This window comes from Myodes glareolus, chromosome X (assembly GCF_982192425.1).
Source record: "Myodes glareolus chromosome X, mMyoGla1.1, whole genome shotgun sequence".
NCBI lineage: Eukaryota > Metazoa > Chordata > Mammalia > Rodentia > Cricetidae > Myodes > Myodes glareolus.
Window position 1 is genome coordinate 45299456 of NC_142053.1, and position 18024 is coordinate 45317479.

The 18024-nt window shown below is 46.4% G+C and overlaps 1 protein-coding gene across 10 annotated transcripts in view; it reads right to left on the reverse strand.

Annotated features, from left to right (window-relative positions):
• Positions 1-9201: 9201 nt before the first annotated feature.
• The window catches only part of Tmem164 (transmembrane protein 164), a 210899-nt gene continuing 202076 nt past the window's right edge, over positions 9202-18024 (reverse strand). For 9 of the 10 annotated variants that reach the window (XM_087902957.1, XM_087902951.1, XM_087902958.1 and 6 more), the window contains 2 exons: positions 15498-15598; positions 13717-13936 (listed from right to left, as the gene is read on the reverse strand). In XM_087902957.1, coding sequence (XP_087759083.1) covers positions 13730-13936; positions 15498-15598 — 308 coding nt within the window. In that variant the 3' untranslated portion in view covers positions 13717-13729. Of the gene's footprint in view, positions 9661-13716; positions 13937-15497; positions 15599-18024 lie in introns of those variants that run through there. The other variant, XM_087902952.1, reaches the window with a different exon arrangement.

An 18024-nucleotide genomic window follows, 5' to 3' on the forward strand; every position in this document is an offset into this window, starting at 1 on the left:
GCACAGGGCACTTGGGAGTGAAAAAAAAAACTGCTTGGTTTAATTATTTTTATTTGACATTTTCTTTTATTAAGGTAAAACTCAGATTGTATACAATTAACCAGTTTATAGTGGGAGTCTCAATAACAGTGTCTTTGGTGTTTTACAGTAACCAGCTTTCAATTTCCACACACTTGGGGCATCACTCTATAAGCGCACCCTACAACAGTAACAAGTCACTTCTTAACCCCCACCCACGTCTTGATACTGCTATTTTTTATGGGTGAATAATATTTCATTGTATCATGTAACCCAATTTGTTTGCCCATCATAATGTCTCCACCTTTTGGCTCTCAGCGACAGTGTTGCTATGGACAGTCCTATACAAGCTTCTAAGTGCATGTGGTTTCATGTCTCAGAAATATACATTTAGGCCTTTGTTCAAAATTAAAAACATTTTAGTGGAGGTGAAATGGCATTTCAATATTATGGTTTGGATAAGTGGCCCCCAAAGGCCTGTGTATCAAAGGCCAAGTCCCTAGCCTGTGACACTATTGAGAAATAGTGGAACTTTCAAGAGGTGAGGATCTAGAGGAAGGAGTCTACTGACTCAGGCACATCCATGAGGGGAATACTGGGACCCTAGCTCCTTGCTGGCTGCCTTGGCATCCAGCAAATATGAAGCTCACACCTTTGTCCACCACTGGTGCTTACCGTGATGTGCAATAGGCCAAGCCACTGAGGAGCCATACAACTGTGAGCCAAAGGACACATTTCTTCCATGGAAATCCATTCTCTGATATCTGTTCAACTCATTTTGGCTTTTGTTTTTTGAGACAAGCTCTTACTTGAAGTGGAGGCCAGCCTGGAACTCATGCACCCCGCAATCCCACATCCCTGACAGATGTGCACCATCATGGCCAGCTTCATGATGGTTTGCATTTGCATTTCTTTAGTGACCAGGGAGGCAAAATGAGTTTCGGCATGCTCATTGGTCATTGGTGTATCTAGGGCACATCTTTGAAGGAAGTTTCTGTTCAAGGTCTTCCCTCAGTTCTTAATTGGACAATTTGTTTCACAGTTTTGTTTTTTTGGGGGGGGGGTTGTTTTTTGTCTATCAAGTTATAAGAATTCTTTATACATATGGGATATTAAGCCTCTATCAAAATTTATTAGTTTTTAACTTGCTGCTTTGTGCTTTTTCTATCAGACCTAAGAACTCATTGCCAAACCAGGATTCTAAAGACTTTCCCTATGCATTATTCTAATAGCTCTGTAGATTAACTTTTAGCCCTTACATTTAAGGATCTGATGTGTTCATTTTTATATAAATATGAGGTAGCCATTCAAATTTCATGTAGTTACATGACTGATCCAATGTCATTTTCTCCCATTGAATGGTTTGGGCATGTTTGTTGAAAATCAATTGACGATAAAAGTTTAGGATTATTTCTGGATTTTTCTATTGTTTTCCATTGGTCTATCTTTATCCTGGCACTAAATAGCCTTGACTACAGTACCTTTGGAGTAAATTTTGAAACAAAGAATTTTTTTCTTTTCTCAGTGCTGTTTCAAACATTCAAGATTCTGAGAGTCTATATATAAAATTAAGGTTGGCATGTCCATTTTTGAAGAGAAACAGGCTATAGAAACTTTGATGAGGGCAGTAGTTAGCTTTGGAGATCACTGCCATCTTACTATTTTTCCAATTATCCAACACATGGTATCTTACTTATATACACATTTAAGCACTATTTTATAGTTATGTACAAATCATTTACCTCCTTGATTACATTTACTCCTATGTTTTTGAAAGAAAACATTTTAGATGCTATCATAAATAGGGTCATCTTCATTTTTAAATTGTTTATTTCTGGCATACAGAAGCACAGCTAATTTTGATGTGCTGGTTTTTATATCCTGCGGTCTTGATGAATGTATTATTGACTCCCATAATTGAGTGGATACGTTTTATGGGATTTATTTATATATTAATATAATGATATTGTCTGCATATAGTTTTGCTTTTCCTTCCGTATGTGTATACACACTCACACACATGTGCATGCACGTCACAGGACAACAGGCATCTCTCTCAGGAATTCCATCTACTTCCTTTGATACAGGCTCTCCTTGGTCTGCAGCTCACCAAGTCAGTCAAACTGGCTGACCAGTGAGTTCTGGGGATCTCCTGTCTCTGTTTTCCCAGTGCTGAGATTAAGCATGTGCCACCATGCCTGGCATTTGTACATAGGTTTTAGGGACGGAACTCAGGCTCCCCTGAGGAATTCAGGCCCCCTGCTTGAGAGATAAGTGCTTTGTTGGCAAACCCATCTTTACAGTCCCTGCTTTTCCCAATTTCCAAATTTAGATGTTTTTTCTTCTTTTTTCCTTTATAGATCCATTTTTCATTATTCCTTGTATGTGATATATCTTGATATAGTTCCACCCACTACCCATTGCCCCCACAACACATCCCCTTCCCAGTCTCATGTCCTCTTTTTATTAATATTTTTGTGTGGCTTGTATCACAATGAAATTCTTTAAGCCACAGAGAAAAGTGAAATCATGTTGTTCGCAGTAAAACAAGTGCAAGTAGAGAATTAAGTCTGTCTAAGAAAGGAAAATGTCACATAGTTTAAGCTCCATTTCTCTAATTTGTGATTCTAGGTTGCATATATATGCATATATAAAATAATATATATACAAAAAACATGATAGTAGAAACAAAACTGTCTTACAGAACAGAGACTCAAAACAAAGACTTCTGCTCAACTAATCTGGCTAGGATTCCCAGTACCATGTTACTAGCAGAGGCGTGAATACTAGACAGGTCTCCCTGATCATAGGAGGAAACTTTCAGTCTTATACTGGACAAGGGAAAAATATCATCCCCTCACCAGAGGCAGAGAAGGAATTTGACAAGAGCTAACACCCATTCCTAATGAAAACATGAGGCAAATTCAGAATAGAAGGCAAGTTTTTTACTCTGACAAAGATCACTTATGGCAAAAACATACCATCCAACTATATGATGGAGGCTCTGTCTGATGCACACATTTTGAATTGCTATATCTTTACTATTATTTATTCCTCTTATCAACAAAATAGACTTTGTTTCTTGTAGTGGCATTTCAAATATATTTTAATAAAGACTGTCAGAAGATCTGAGAGTAAACAGTCCTGCTGGTCAGCCTTACAGACCAGATTAAAGTAACACACACCTTTAATCCCAGTAGCCATAATGACACACATCTTTAATCCCAGTAGGCACACTAGTTGCCATAGAAACTGGGTGGTACATGCCTTTGATTCCAGCCCTAGAGAAGAATATAAGATGGGGCAAGGCAGCTCTCAGACACAGTCTCATTCTGAGATCCCAGGAGGCAGGATTTTCATTTTAGACTGAGGTCGAGGTAAGAGCCAGTGGCTGACTGTTTTGCTTTTTGGATCTTCAGGCTCAACCGCAATTTCTGACCCTGAGTTTTTATTAATCATGCTTCAGTTTCTTTTGTTTGTCTCATTGGTTGGTTGATTGGTTTTTTTAAGACAGGGTTTCTCTGTGTAGCCCTGGTTGTACTGAAACTAGCTCTGTAGATCAACCTGGTCTTGAACTCACAGAGATCCACCTGCCTCTGCCCCCCAATTGCTGGGATTAAAGGAGTGCACTACCACCACCTAGAATACTTAGTTTCTTACCACTTTTTTACTTAGAAATTGATTGTGTTTCATATTAGTGTAACTAGCTATCTCTTCAGCTTCGTTGTAGTTATGATTTGCATGGATGTGCTCTTTCATGTGTATGTATGTGTATCAGTGTATGTCACATATAAGCAGGTACCATCGAGGACAGAAGAAAGGGGCGGATCCCTTCGAGCTAAAATTACAGTTGGCTATGAGCCTCCCAACGTGGGTGCTGAGAAGCAAACTTAGCTCTTCTGGAAGAGTAGGAAGCACTCTTCACCTCTAAGCCATCTCTCCAGTCCCAGAAGGTTTTTAATCCATTCTGCCAATATCTGTGTTTTAGTTGGTGAATTTCATTCGCTTAGATTTAAAGTGAGTGTTGATAATTAAGTGCTTAATCCTGCCAGTGTGTAACGCTTTCTATATATCTTCCATTTACGTTGTTCCTCAGTTCTTCTGGTCACTACCTTATTTGGTGTTTGATGAGGTGTAAAATTTTTGCAGTATATTCTTTTGATTCCTTCTCCATTTCCTTTTTCTAATTTTTTTTAGTTATTTTTGAATGATTACCATGGGGATATATTGAACACCTAGCTAATCATTCCTTTCTGAATTTTCCTTTAAATCAGACTTTACTGTTTAGAACACTTTTAATTTTGCAGCAATACTGAACAGAAACTTTCCCCACCCTTTTCACAGTCCTCCCTACTCTCTGCACCCCGCACCAGAATTCCATTCACAGCTGATGGGCCTCCACTGTCACAAACTTATTAGCCAAAGTCTATGGTTTACAGGAGGGTATACTGCTGCTACTGTGCATCCTTTGGGTTTGATGCTTACATCCTTTGTGTACTGAGAAGTGTATCCACAATGAAAACATATGGAATGGTTTCATTGCACAGTTTCACTGCTTGGCATATTCATTCCCACCACCATAAACATTTAGGCAAAATTCTTCATGATCATTTCTTTTTAACAATTGAAAAAAGCCAACACCAATTAAATGTATCCTGCGAACTAGGAATCATATACATTTTTCAACAGCCCGATGATTTTTTTTCCCATTTTACAATGTTCGAATGAAATTCACACAAGTTGTCCCTTGTACATGGCTACCTAAAGGGGCAAAGCCAGGATTCAAATCAAGTTTGTTGGGCTCCAGAGACCGAGCTTTTTACCATTCACTATTGGTCTTGATGAAGATGATGGTGATGACCATGGTGATTATCGTGGTGGTGATGGTAGTGGTGATGCTGATGGTAGTGGTGATACTTAGCGCTGACGGAAGCAGTTCCTAAAATACGCTGCGAGGCCCTGAACCAGGCGTTTTATGTACTCTACGATATATCCTTACGATAGCACGTTGAAGTGGATACTGTTACTGTTTTCTTGTGAATGACAAAACTCAGGCTCAGACAGGTTAAGACAACAATCTTCTTCAAATGCAGAGGATCTACTGAGTGTAGGCCACTGAGGACCTCCTGTTGATGACCCACCATCTCTCTCTATAAATGGAGATGGTAAAAGGTATAGGACTAAGTCCATTTTGGAAAATGAATTGGTTGGTCTGGTTTTGTAAGTCTGTATTTACAAACGAATAGGTGGCTCTGGTTTAATAAGATCAATACCCACAGCCCTGACTTACAGCTACTTTCTTTTCCCAGGACTTAAGATGTGTCTGACAGTAGTGCATTCCCTACAAGCGAGGCCGACTCTGCCTCGGCCGTAGTAATTGTTTTTCTAGTCTGGGGGTGGGGGACTGCTCTCAAGCTTGTGGGTACATGACTGGTGGTCAGAAATAGCCCCCTAATCGGCCTCATCAGCTTTGAAGGAGGCCCCAGCAGGAGGGGCCTAAGTAGGCCAACAATTTAACCCAGTTACGTGAGGGCAGCTCTAATCCAGGATGATCAGATCTTGCTAAACCCTCTAGGGGAAAATGTCCAAAAGTTGTTTCTTGACTCCAAGAAGTATCCCAGGTTTGCTGCAGACACACCTTTTTCCTTCTGGAAGAGCATGACCTGAAGGTTATGATGGGCCAAACAGAGCTTGCAAGGCAGCCAGAACTTAGGGAAGACTTTTAGCAGTTGGCAACTGCTCAGGCTATTGGAAATACCCAGGGTTCAAGCTGCCTCAGGTCAAACTGTTGATTTTCCTTGAAAGGCCCACTGGCTCCCCTTCCTCTACCTTGAGAAAGCCAGGAAATCATTGCTTTCCTCTGTGTGGGCCAGACAACCACTTACGTCAACCTGGATGCTTCTGGCCAGGCCAGGCTCTACCTCCTCTGTGCCCCCACTGCTGCCAGCTCACCTCACGCCTAGCACTGACTAACCAAAGTTCCCCAGGGAACCAGACTGAGCTGTCTTTCTAGGCTGTGGTTGGAAAACAAACAAAACAAAACAAAAGACAATGAGGAAAAAAAGAAAGCAGCATTGCTGTTGGACCTGGCTCAGTCTGATTTGTCTGGCTCCCTCCCCATCATTAGGCACAATGGTCTTTCTGATGCGGGTGTACTTGGCCTCCTCGCTATTGTGTCCCCCAAACCACCAGCCTTGGGAGACAGCTCAACAGAGTGAACCTCTCACGTAGGAAGCAGGACGCTTGTCTGGCCTCATGGATGCTGGTAGAGAAAGAAGACTGTGTTGGGTTTATGTGTCCTTTCACTGACATGGGATCTTGCTATGTAGCCCAGGCCGTCCTCCCAACTTGCAGTCTTCCTGCCGCAGCATCCCAAGCGTGCGGATGCCAAGTGCTGGGATTTCAGGCCTGTACTACCACATCTAGGTGGGACAAAGTGTGATAATGATGTCACATGCTAAAAGTTTGTTTACAACTTTTCACAAACAGGTTTTCTGTGGCAGGAAAGAGAGTTCCTTGAAGAAGGGAAGAAACAAGGAGAGTATTTATAGTGGCTCTGAAGTGCTTTAGGTTGTGAGATGTCTCTTATGCTACCGCACTGGAAGTGAAAGAGGTTGAAATGTCGTAACGTACATTCAGCTTTCTAGAGATATGAAGATAGGACCAAAAATGTCGTAGAGCCAAAAAAACAGAGAGAAATCCATTAAAACAAAGACATCACCTCTTCTAAACACAACACCCCCCCACACACACACACAGACTTTCACAACACAAGGCGCATAGAGGCACAGCGGGAGAGAACAGTCAAAGCCCCAGTAGCTGCTAATGGCTACTCTGAGGACAAGCTACGTGATGAACGACAGAGGCCAACTACTCTGCCTCCTATCCCTCACCCCAGAAGGGGCCCTCTAAGGTACCTCCTCAGAATCTAGGAAGTGTGGAGGAATGATTTCTAGCTGTCTGGGGGAGCTTCAATTGCGCTGCTAATGTTCACTCCCTTAAGTTGGATTTAGCTGTTACTCTCCGTGCCTTTTAGATGTCTTAAAAGGTTTCATAAAAGCGCCAGTATAGACTGTCAGGTCAAAGAGATGACTCAGAACCTAGAAGCTTAAAGCAAGAACAACCACCACAGAAAAGTTTGCTTGGAATTATGTGCTTGAGTCAGGGCTCAGCACTGACATTCTCTACCCGACCCCCACCCCCGCCACTGCCTCCCAGGCCATAAATACACAGCATTTATGAGCCTGCCCACTCTGGCACACTCTGAACCTAAAGTATGTCCAAGAATGCATAGGAAGGCCTGAGTTCCCATGAGACATAACGCTGGAGGGTCTGGGATTTTTGTGAAAAACTGAAATGGCAAAGAGGTTGTGCTCCTGACTGTTAGGGAAGAAGAAACTCTAGACAGAGCAGGGGCAGGTGAGTTGCACCTCTGAAAGCCCCTGGGAAAACGAGGTTAAGGACAAGAGTCAGCAGGGAAAGCTGGTGGCTGGTACAGAGGTGGGGCTGGGATTGAGTTGCTGGACAGTAGAGTTGACCAGTGGCTCGTGCTATTGTCCTTAGACCCTGGCAAGGATAGGCCAAGGCAGCCCCATCTTTATCAATGAGACTTGCCTTGTGAGATGCTGACACACAGGAGCCACAGGATCAAGTTTAGGGGGTCTGCTAAGGCAGAAGGTGTTATCGGCTGGAGCAATCTCTCCTACTGCCTTTCTGGATGGCTTAGAAGCCCCCTGACCTGCAACTCAGCCACCTCAATGCTATGCATAACACTAACTGGGATAGACGAATCAGACTGACTTTGACGAGGGCCGTCCTCATCTGCCGAAGCTGGAGCTCACTAATTTCTTCAGCTGGACTGGTTGAACAGCAAGCCCCAGCAGCCTTCTTGTCTCCTTCCCACCAGTGCTGGGCTTACAGGGACATCTAGGAAAGCCTGGCTTTTCCATAGATTCTAGAGATTAGAATGCTTTTCACAGCAATCTCTTCTCATCGACAAAGTCATCTCCGCAGACCTCGTCCCCCTTTTCTCTGAGAGCTTGGCCCCTAAGCCACGGTCTCCCTAGCAATCTAATAAACCAAAAAGGCAGCGGAGCCCAAAGGAGGGGTATCTTACAGTGCTAGTTTCCAGCTTCTTGCTGATGACCGAAGTAGAAACTACAGTGCCAGTCAACTCACAGAGCATCCAGCGGGGAGTATTTCGGGAACACATGGAGAGGCACTAAACACCGGAATGGACACACGGTACAGAGTGGGAACCTCAGCAGCCAGTGAAGAAATCAGCAAGCTGGTTATTTCTAGTCTAGGACTATATACGGTGCTGCATGCTACACAGCCTAGGGGGCCCACGCCTGGCCAACAGGGGTGAGGGGAATCCCCCTGCACTGACTGCCACTATGTATCTCCTTCTAGAAGTGGCAGCATCAACAAAAAACACAGAGGACTTTGGGTAATCACAGCTGGCTGTTCCCAAAGGACACTATTACCTTGCTCAGAGTCTTCGCTAAGGGACAGTCTGAGCCTGCATGGACACTACTTAACTTGAAGGACATTTGGGACTCTGGGCCAGAAGTCAACATATTTTAAAGTTACATTCTTTCTTGTGTATGTGATGTGCATGTGTGTGTGTACACTCACCCACATGTATGTGCGGAGGTCAGAGGTGAACGACCAATGTCTTCCCATTAATCTCATAGGCTGTACTGATTGGCCAGATCAGCTACCCATCAAGGCCCTGGAATCCGTCTCCACCCCCAAGGGCTGGGGTTAAAGGTTGATGCTGTTGCACTTGGCTTTTGCATGTGTATTGGTGATTGAAACTCGGGTGCTCTCGCTTGTCCTACAAGCACTTTACCCACCCCCTGAGCCATCTCCCAAGGCCCGAAGTCGCATTGTCTGACCTCACCATCTAGCCTAGCCTACCATGGGGCCTGGAAAGCCTATGTCCCTCCCTGACTGATAAGTTCCCCTTAGAGCCAACGGCCTGATAGGAAGTAGGCAGTGTATGGGAAATCAAGTCGAAGTCACTCTTCTGCCCATGGGCCAAGCTGTGCTGAGTCCAGCTGCCCTGGCTGGGGGAGGTGGTGATACTGTATAACACACAAGGCCAGCAAATGACCCCTTTTGTCTACTTTGCAAAGCCTTCTTGAGAGGGTTCTCAGAAGCAAGGCCCGAACGCCTGAGTTCTCATAAATCTTTTAATAACAGCAAATGAAGAAAACATTGTAACAATAAGTCCCATGGGGAGGGTTCCTTTTCATTCAGGGATGTCAACAGCAGGAACACCTGAGGCTAAGATTCAAAAACGCTAAGTACACAAATTAAGGACCATTTCTTTCCAAAGGTGGCTGCAGAAACCACTTCAGTACAATCAAAGGGGTTGTACAAAACAGAGAAAACACATTACAAAAACACCCAAAGAGGGGAGGTAGACTGGAGTGGGGGAGTAAAGAGCGCCCCAGGAGCAGCCTCACAAAGAGGCTCGATGCCATCTAGGGAGTTCAGAGACTGGCTCTCAAGGGAGCCTTGCACATGAGGGTGACAGTACATGGCAGTCCCAGCTGGAGAAGAAGGATGGAGGAAGAGGCGCTCACCAGTGTCCCAGAAGAAATAATTGGACACCATCCAATCCTGTTCTCTTCACTACAATTGCATCAAATAAATGAAGAATGCTTTAAAATCAAATATAATATTGACACCAAAATAAATCAAAAGTTTCCAAAACATCATTTCTGCTTAAAATGACTTTTGTTTCTGATCTGTTTATCACTGAGTGGGGGTGGGGGGGTCTGTTCAACGCCACAAGTAGCAAATCAGTGTACACAAGTGTCTACTGTACACTGTGTATTTGTAGACGAGGGCGACAGCAAGTACCTTGTGGTCTTTCTGCAGTTGTATATACCAGCGGAAGACTGGCTCTTCTCGTGGACTCAGAGAGGGCAAGGCCGGAGGTGGGGGGAGGCACAGGACATGGCTTCCCAGTCCTGGGCCTTCCCAAGTTGCCTGGGAGGCCTGGTCCTGGCTCACTAAAACCAGTAGCAGGGTCATGTCCTACAGTGTCGGAAGATCCCCTTTTCCTCCCCGCAAGCCTCCCTTACAGTAGAAACCATTCAGAAACTTCTCTCCCAAAGAAAATGGGTGACAGAATTCCAGGCAAGTATATTTGGCAGCAGGAGAGTTAAAAAGGGCCCTTGTTATCTCCTGAACACCAAGCTCAACACAACTCAAAACATTCCTTAACCCCAGTTCTTCTGCGTAGTGCCCTGCTAACACTGAGTTATCTGGGAGAAGCTTGTAATTACGTCACAAAACACTGACTCTTCCATGACCACATACAGCAAAGCCCTAGCAGAGGCTATAGCAAAAGCAATGGTCTGACAGGTACTCGGAAGAACCACAGAATAAAGTGCACAGCAGACCCCACATAGCCCACTTAGACCCTGGAAGTCCACAGGTACAAAGAAGTCCACAGGAAGACAGAAGACAGACTTGGAGAGGTGCGGGTGGTGGCTCCCAATCCCCACAGTGTACCACAGGAGGACAGAAGTGCTTGCTGCTAGGCTTCTGGGAGGATGTTGGGCCAAGTCTTAGATATACAAAACCAAATACTGGGGGCAGGAAGAAGCTTTAAGTGGGAAAGACAACCTCTGTTACTTAGAGTGGCTGCCACAAATTTTCCGGCTTAGCCAATTGTTCTTGTTGGCACAGCCCCTTGACCATGGATGCTGAGGGCTTGAGGATGCACTAGGCCCTCTTGCTGGGACAATCTCAAAGAAATAGGCCACCTCTATGAAAACTCTCACACAGGCATTACAGTATGGTAGGCGACATACAGAACTCTGGCCAAGGTAACTATGGAACAGCCTTCAGAGGGACAAGAAAGGCCTGAGGAGGAGCTGTAGATTCAGTCCCAGCTGTCTTCTCCTTTGTCTCTGGTAACAGTCTCTACTGTCAGGAAGGCTGTGGGATATACCTGGGGGCAACTTCCACAACACAGAGCTTAGAGCCTCGGTAGGTTACCTCTTTTCCTGTGGGTCTGGACCAAAGTAAGAGTGAGAAGCAATGAAGAGGGTCACCTGTTCCCCAACACCTCAAACCTAAGCCAATACTCCCTGTGGAATCGGTTGAAAGAGCCACAAACTGTTTCTTTTAATTTCTTTACCTATGAGCCAACCTAGGGCCCTGCATCTCCACTTTATTTCCTCCTTCTTGACAGGTGTGTCTGACTCAGTCCTGGCCGAGCCAGGCAGCATGGCTTTGAATTTCTTCTCTCCCTCTGAGCGCCAGAAAATGCCTACCAGAAATGGGTCTGTTGAGCTGCTGCCAAAGCAGAGGCAAGCTACTGGAGGCATGCCAATGCAAGGAAAGCCCAAGATGCCTGGCAATCTGGGCCATGGTGTCTCAGACGGGGAAGAAGCGTGTACGGCACTCCCACCTCTGTGGCGTTCTGGAGTTGGCTCCCTCAGCTGAGGCCCTACATCACCACAGACAGCAGCTATATGTGGCAAGGGCCATGGTAGGCCTCATGTGTAGCAACATTTCATTTGTATTTTAATAAATAAAGCGTCCCTGAAGATCAGAGAGTAAAAGAGCCCCACTGCTCAGCCTTACAGACCAGGCAGTGGTAAGCCACACCTTTAATCCCAGTACTAGAGAGGAACACAAGACAGGAGGAAGCAGCTCTCAGACACAGTCTCATTCTGAGATTCCTGGACTGAGGTAGGGGCCAGTGGTTGGCTGCTTTGCTTTTCTGATCCTCAGGTTGAACCCCAATTTCTGTCTCTGAGTTTTTATTTATTGAGCTTCATTCATGACCTATTTCCATGCTCTTCTATAGGCCAGGGCCAGAGAGGCTGTCACACATTCCATTCACCCAAGACTTCTCTGACGGGGTGGGGAAATCAGCAACAGAAGAAGTACTTCCAGGGACCAGCAAGAGGGCGAGAGGAGGAAGAGGCATGGCAGGAGCACACGGGGAGCAAGCGCACTACGAGTTCTCCTTTTCCTGCTCTCCGTACCTCAGAGCCAATCAACTCATGTTCAAGCAACCACTCCCCAGAGATGCTTCCCTTAGTTTCCATTTGCTCTGGGAGACTGTCCTGCCGCTGCTTCCCCAGCAGGCCCGTTTCTTAAAATCATGGCCACTGAGTCACTAAAGCTCAGGTTAGGCCTAACACCCACAAACTCACGTTAAATACTGCAACCGGAACAGGGAAATGGGGTGGTTATGACACAAACTTCTTTCTCTATTCTTAAACAAATCTCCTCCTACTAGAAGCTGACAAGGAGTCAGCAATGTCCAGACACTGGTGCCCTTTGTGGTCCATACATGACTAAGTACTTTTCTTTCAACCGAAGTTCCTTCCTTCAGAACACTTGAACTGCTACCTATGGGGACCTGGTTCCCTTTCAGCCTACACATGGGCTTTGGACATCATCAAGCTGCCAAACCAGGGATATTTCCCCACACTGAACACTTAGGCATGTCTAGCTACATGAAAGAAATCAAGCGTAAAGAAAGTGCCTTGGGGAGCTGTGGACATGTCCTCAAAGTGCCAGGAATGGCTCTAGAGTACCTTCCCGAAATGCAAGGGTTCCCCCATTTCAAACATCCAAAATACAAAACAGCCAAACAGCACCCAAGCCCCTCCCCCAGCTCCCTCTTCCATGAAGCAGCCTCAGACAAAGAGAAACAGAGACATGTACAGAGACAATGAGGATGGTTGGGGGCAGCTGAGACTAGAGTGTTGCCTAATTATCCACATGACACAGACTAGGCTTCAGATCACGGCTTTCTCAAGTTGCCACTCGACTTAGTTGGCTTCTTAATTTTTATGCTCACTTTGGATTGGAGTGTAGATCGCCTCTCAGATTTCATAGGGAAGGTTTTTTTGGGGGGGACGGGAGCCGGGGGGTGTCCTGTCGGGTACTGTGCACACCTTCACCCTCTTGACTTCAGACTCACTGTGGCAACAGACCTCTAGCAGCCCTCTGTGGAATCTTGCCCTCGGTCTGCACACTGCTGTCACCTCCCAACCCAGGCAGCACCCTAGAAGGAGTGGCTAGGTGGCTCCCTGCTTTACATCATGGGACACCCGGCACTGGAAGAATCTATTTTGGCTGTGATCTGGGAAGTCCCTTGGCTCTGGACTTGCAGCTGGTATAGAAACAAGGCCTTGGTCCCCTTCTGGTGGGGGCTATGCTGGAGGTAAAAGGGGACCCCAGCATGAGCCTGGAGGTCCCTGGCAGTGGAGAAGTGAACCGAACACTGTTTCATTGCTGGGGCGCTGGGGGAACTACCGCTTGCTGCTCCCTGCTTCTTCAACTAGCTGTTGTTAAAAGCACCAACAAACAGTGTGAAGGGCACTGACTACCGTTTCCCTGGGTAAGGCCAAGCACAGGGACCGGGACACACAGTAGGGACCCAGAGGCCAGGGGATGAAAGGAAGTAAGTTCCAGGCCCCAGCACTATCCCAGGCACAAAGAGCCATTCATGGGGAGGAGCTGAGGAGGGAAGAGTCGTGGAAGAAAGGGACAGAGAGGAGGAAAAAAAGAAATGCACCAAGCATCCTATCGCCCTCGCCAATGAGTCTGTCAAGAACTGGGTCTTCTCTGAGTCAAGTCAGGACTTGATTCCTCAGGGAGAAACAAAACAAAACAAAACAAAAACAAAAAACAAACAAAATAAAACAAAACAAAAACCCAAGCACCTTCAGTCTATTTTCTTGGCTGGAAGCCGGAGCAAATCCAGCAGATATTTACACAAGGGCCCAGCCATGTATGAGAACAGGATGACCAGCTTCCCGTGGGTCATGGTCATGAGAGTCTGGTGTCCCGAGGCCCAGATGCGATACCAGGGGCCGTAGAATGGGTCTGAGATGGCCGGACACAGCATGTTGTTCAAATTCACTTCGGTGACCTGCAGGGACAAGGGAGGTAGAGTGAGCGTTCGCCATCCCGAGGCTTCCTCTGGCTACCGCCAGCTCAGCCATCTCTCCTCCCTAGGGACAACTGGACAAGGAGGGATTGACCAATCCCCGCCTGTTCATAAAGGGGCTACTTTGCCCTAGGCTTTCTTAGTGGGTGATATAGCACTGTCCTGGGCGAAAGCTGTTCAGTTTTGCTCAGTCCTGCCCTCCAGGTGGGCCCAGAGTCCATTGTCATTCCTAAGCATGTATCGTGTGCCTAGCTCCTGGAGAAAGGTTGCATTATTTTTTTAGAGCCATTAGCTTCATGGTCCCTGTCTCCAAGTAGCAAGGGCAATCAGCTGACTGCATGTGCTCTCCAACTAGATGGTGCCCACTAAGCTTTACATGCCACGAGGAGGTGTGAGGAGCATTCGGAAGATTGTGTGAGGGAGTGGCACGTGAATGGACTCATGAAAGATGGACAAGGGTTATGGCGAGGAGTGGGTGAGGAGAGCTTTGCTGGAGGAAGGTGTAGCAGAACATGGTAATGTATGGTGACGTGAGCAACACCAACACCCCTGGAAACCGCAACTAGGTGGGGAGCAGCAGGACGTAAGGAGGGGGTGTGTGCGGCTCAGAAGCATGCTGAACCTTCCTATACAAGCACAGGCAGCATTCACACTACTGGCAAAGAACCCAGCCTACCTCTGGCAAACCAGAGCAAGGAAGACAAAGAAGGGGCTTGCACAGAGGCACTGGGGACATCCAGTTACATGACCTTATCATGCAAGGCCGCACACGGCTCCACATGACTAACCCTGCATGCCAACCACGCAAAACCAAATATGGCATTCCTGCCCCAAGGACAGCCACAACACCCGCCTTCCGGAGCTCTTAAGAGCTTGCTCACGGTTAAAGACAAGTCCTTCCCATCTCTCAATTTGTATCTCGTTACAGGGAGGAAGAAAACTCCCTGTCCCCACACCCAGGCATGAGCTCTCTCTCCTCACTTCAGCACTTGATACATACCCTTGCATTTTCGGCGCTATTGGACTCTGGATATTTCAACATTGAGGCTAGCCAGTTTCCATATTCCAGGCACTTCTCAGACTACAGAAAGCTCTGGGCTCCCAACCTCTCACTTCCACTGGCCACACTGCTGAAGGAAGGGTCTCCTGAAAGACCTGCGAGCATCTCCAGAGTGGACCCAAGATCAAAGGCCATCACAAGGCCCAGGGCCATCAGGATAAGGATCGTACATGCCCAAGAGGCCCACAGAAAAGCACTTGCCAATTACAGGTCACTGTTTCAGACCCAAGGAGCCATGAATGAAGGGTACCATTGCATCCCCAGGAATGAAGGAACAACCATTACTGAAGGATTCAGAAAACTCTCTGGAGAAGCCAAAGCTCTGTATCATAAATCAGCACCCCAGACACAACAATCTGACATCCTGGCCTTTAGCATTGTGTATTTTTCAAAGCAAAATGATACCACAGCACCAACCAGGATTATCAAGATTTATGAAGAACTCCAAACAGAGGGGAGAGAAGGGGAGCTAAGCAAACTTACCAGGCCGAGGATCTGCAGGATGCTGAAGTGGTAAAAGAACATGAGGCCCGTGGAGAGAAGGGCCCACCGGAAACTGCTGAGGGGCTCTGGGGTGTAAGCACCTGGAGGAAGACGGGAGATGGTGAGCCAGGAGGAACAGCCGCTTCTCTGGTTGCACAGGTGCAGGTGCTGAGGTCACAGCCACAGCTGCAGCAGGCGTGGTGTCTCTTGCACTTGTCAATGACAGCATCTTCCAAGGGCCTCGGCGCTTAGCTAGGAACCATGGTGGCCCTTTCTTAACCCTGCTTTCTGCCCATTGATATCATAGCATTAGAAAGAATGGTTAATTCATGAGTATTGAAAGTGGTTTTGAATTGTTTAAAAAACCAGAAAAGAAGATAGAAGCCAAGGAGGGACTCAATCCCAGCACTTGGCTCCTAGAATAGAAGCCGCACAAATATACCATCCCCTTGGTCATTCTCTTCATGCCCCGGGATGCATTTTTAAAATTAATTCTAAAATTAGTACTATATATGCAACTGTCTTTGTGTCTGCATTTATTTCCTCATGGTTCTAAATAGTATGATGTAGCAGTTGAAAACGTTATTGTTGAGGTCAGATAGATTTGGGTTCAATTTTTTGGCTTGGTTGGTTTTGATCTTTTGAGACAGGGTTTCCCTGGCTGTCCTGGAGCTCACTCTGTAGACCAGGCTGGCCTCGAACTCAAAGATCCACCTGCCTCTGCCTCTCCAGTGCTGGATTAAAGGCGTGCACCACCATCTTGGCCTGGTGAATTTGGGTTCAAATTCTGACTCTACCATTCATTAGCTGTTTGGCTCTGACAAAACTTGCAACAATTTTGCAAATCTTACTTGCCCATCAACACGGGATAGTTGTGTTCCCAAAGTCTGGTGTAACATGACTGCTCAATGGGGATCGGTGTTCTCTTACTGTCACTGTTAAATCTAGAGCCCTCGTGAATGTTTTATCTAGTGGTTGTGCTGTTTCTCAACTACTGAATAACTCCGTCCCAAGAACACCGAGTGATGTCTTGCCTCTCCTGTTGCTGCTGTGAACTCCCTTCTTTGTAGGCCTGGATGTATTTTAGAGCTTACAAAGCATGGACATGGTAGACAGGAGACTGGGAGGGTCTCTCTGTTTGGACACTTGGCAGGGGTGATTCAGAAAGGGACATGAAAAACACCTTCCCATCCCCCCAAAGTACAGTACTGTTTGCCCTGGTCAGCTTTTCATTGATTCTGCCTTTTGCCCAACAGTTGTTCGTACCTTGTAGCTTTTGGAATAAGACAAGGTCCCTACAGTTTGAGAAATACAGGCAACAAAGACAATACAGCAAGCTGGGGGTGGGGTGACAGAGAGCCGTACTTCCTGGTACTTTCTCTTATGGGAAGACAAAACTCAGCCTGGGAGTGGGGGTGGAGGTGGGGTAAGGAAGGTTTCTTGGATAGAGGCAGCATTGGAGTAGAGTCCTGAGAAATGGATGGGACTTCAGGAGGGTGCTAGGCCTTCCAACCTGCACACAGACAGACATAAGGCAGGCAGTTCAGTGGCAGCCGTGGGGGTTGGGGGAGTGAAGACTCAACAGGAAAACCTGGGCATTGTTCAAGCCTGATGACCTGAGCCTGGGACCCAAGTAGAAATGCCAGAAGTGATGGGGCATGTCTGTAATGCCAACACTCCTATGGTGAGATGGGAAGAAGGCACAGAATGATCCCCCAGAAGGTAGTGGTCCAGGTGACCCAGACAACACAGCCCAGCATAAACAAGAGACATCCTGCCTCAAAACAAGGTGGAACAAGAGAATCAGTTTCCAGAAGTTGCCCTCTAATGCCACATGCATGTTGTGGCACATGCAGGCCACACTCACACATATACATATCTCTCTCACATGCACACACAACTCCCTCGCACACACACACATAATGATAATCGCTGTAACAATAATAATGAAATAGTTTAGTAAAGTCACAGGGCGAGTTTAATGGAGGTAGTGAGGAAGCAGTTAGCAAAGCTGGTCTGCCCCAGGCTGAGCCATGTGAGCCTCAAGGAGCTATGCGGGGGGGGGGGGGGGGAGGAGTGGGGGGAGGGCTTTGGGTGTCATGTGTGCAACAAAACTGCAAGGCCAAATGTGCCTTGTCTCACAGAGATTCTAGGACGCAGAAGCAGGACTAGGACCAAGGAATATGGTAAACAGACCATGCCCTTTCTAAAGAGCTCAGCTACCACTTAACTCCACCATCCACTACCTTGCTAGACCATGGCTCAAGAGGTGCCTGCTTCTTGCTTTTTCAAAGGAAAGCCAGAAACATGAAACTTTATGTGGAATGTCCTGATTTTTAAATGCAGGCAACTATTTAAAATGCTTTAGAATGTTCAATGGGCCAAGCAAAACATGTATTCCAGATGGATTTCAGTCCCTGGGATTTCTATGTGCTCAGCTACAGAGCCACCAAAAGAACGTGAGTGCTGGTCATTCAGATTAGGGTACAAGGGTCAGAGTAAAGGCAGCGGTACTGCCAAGGGGACT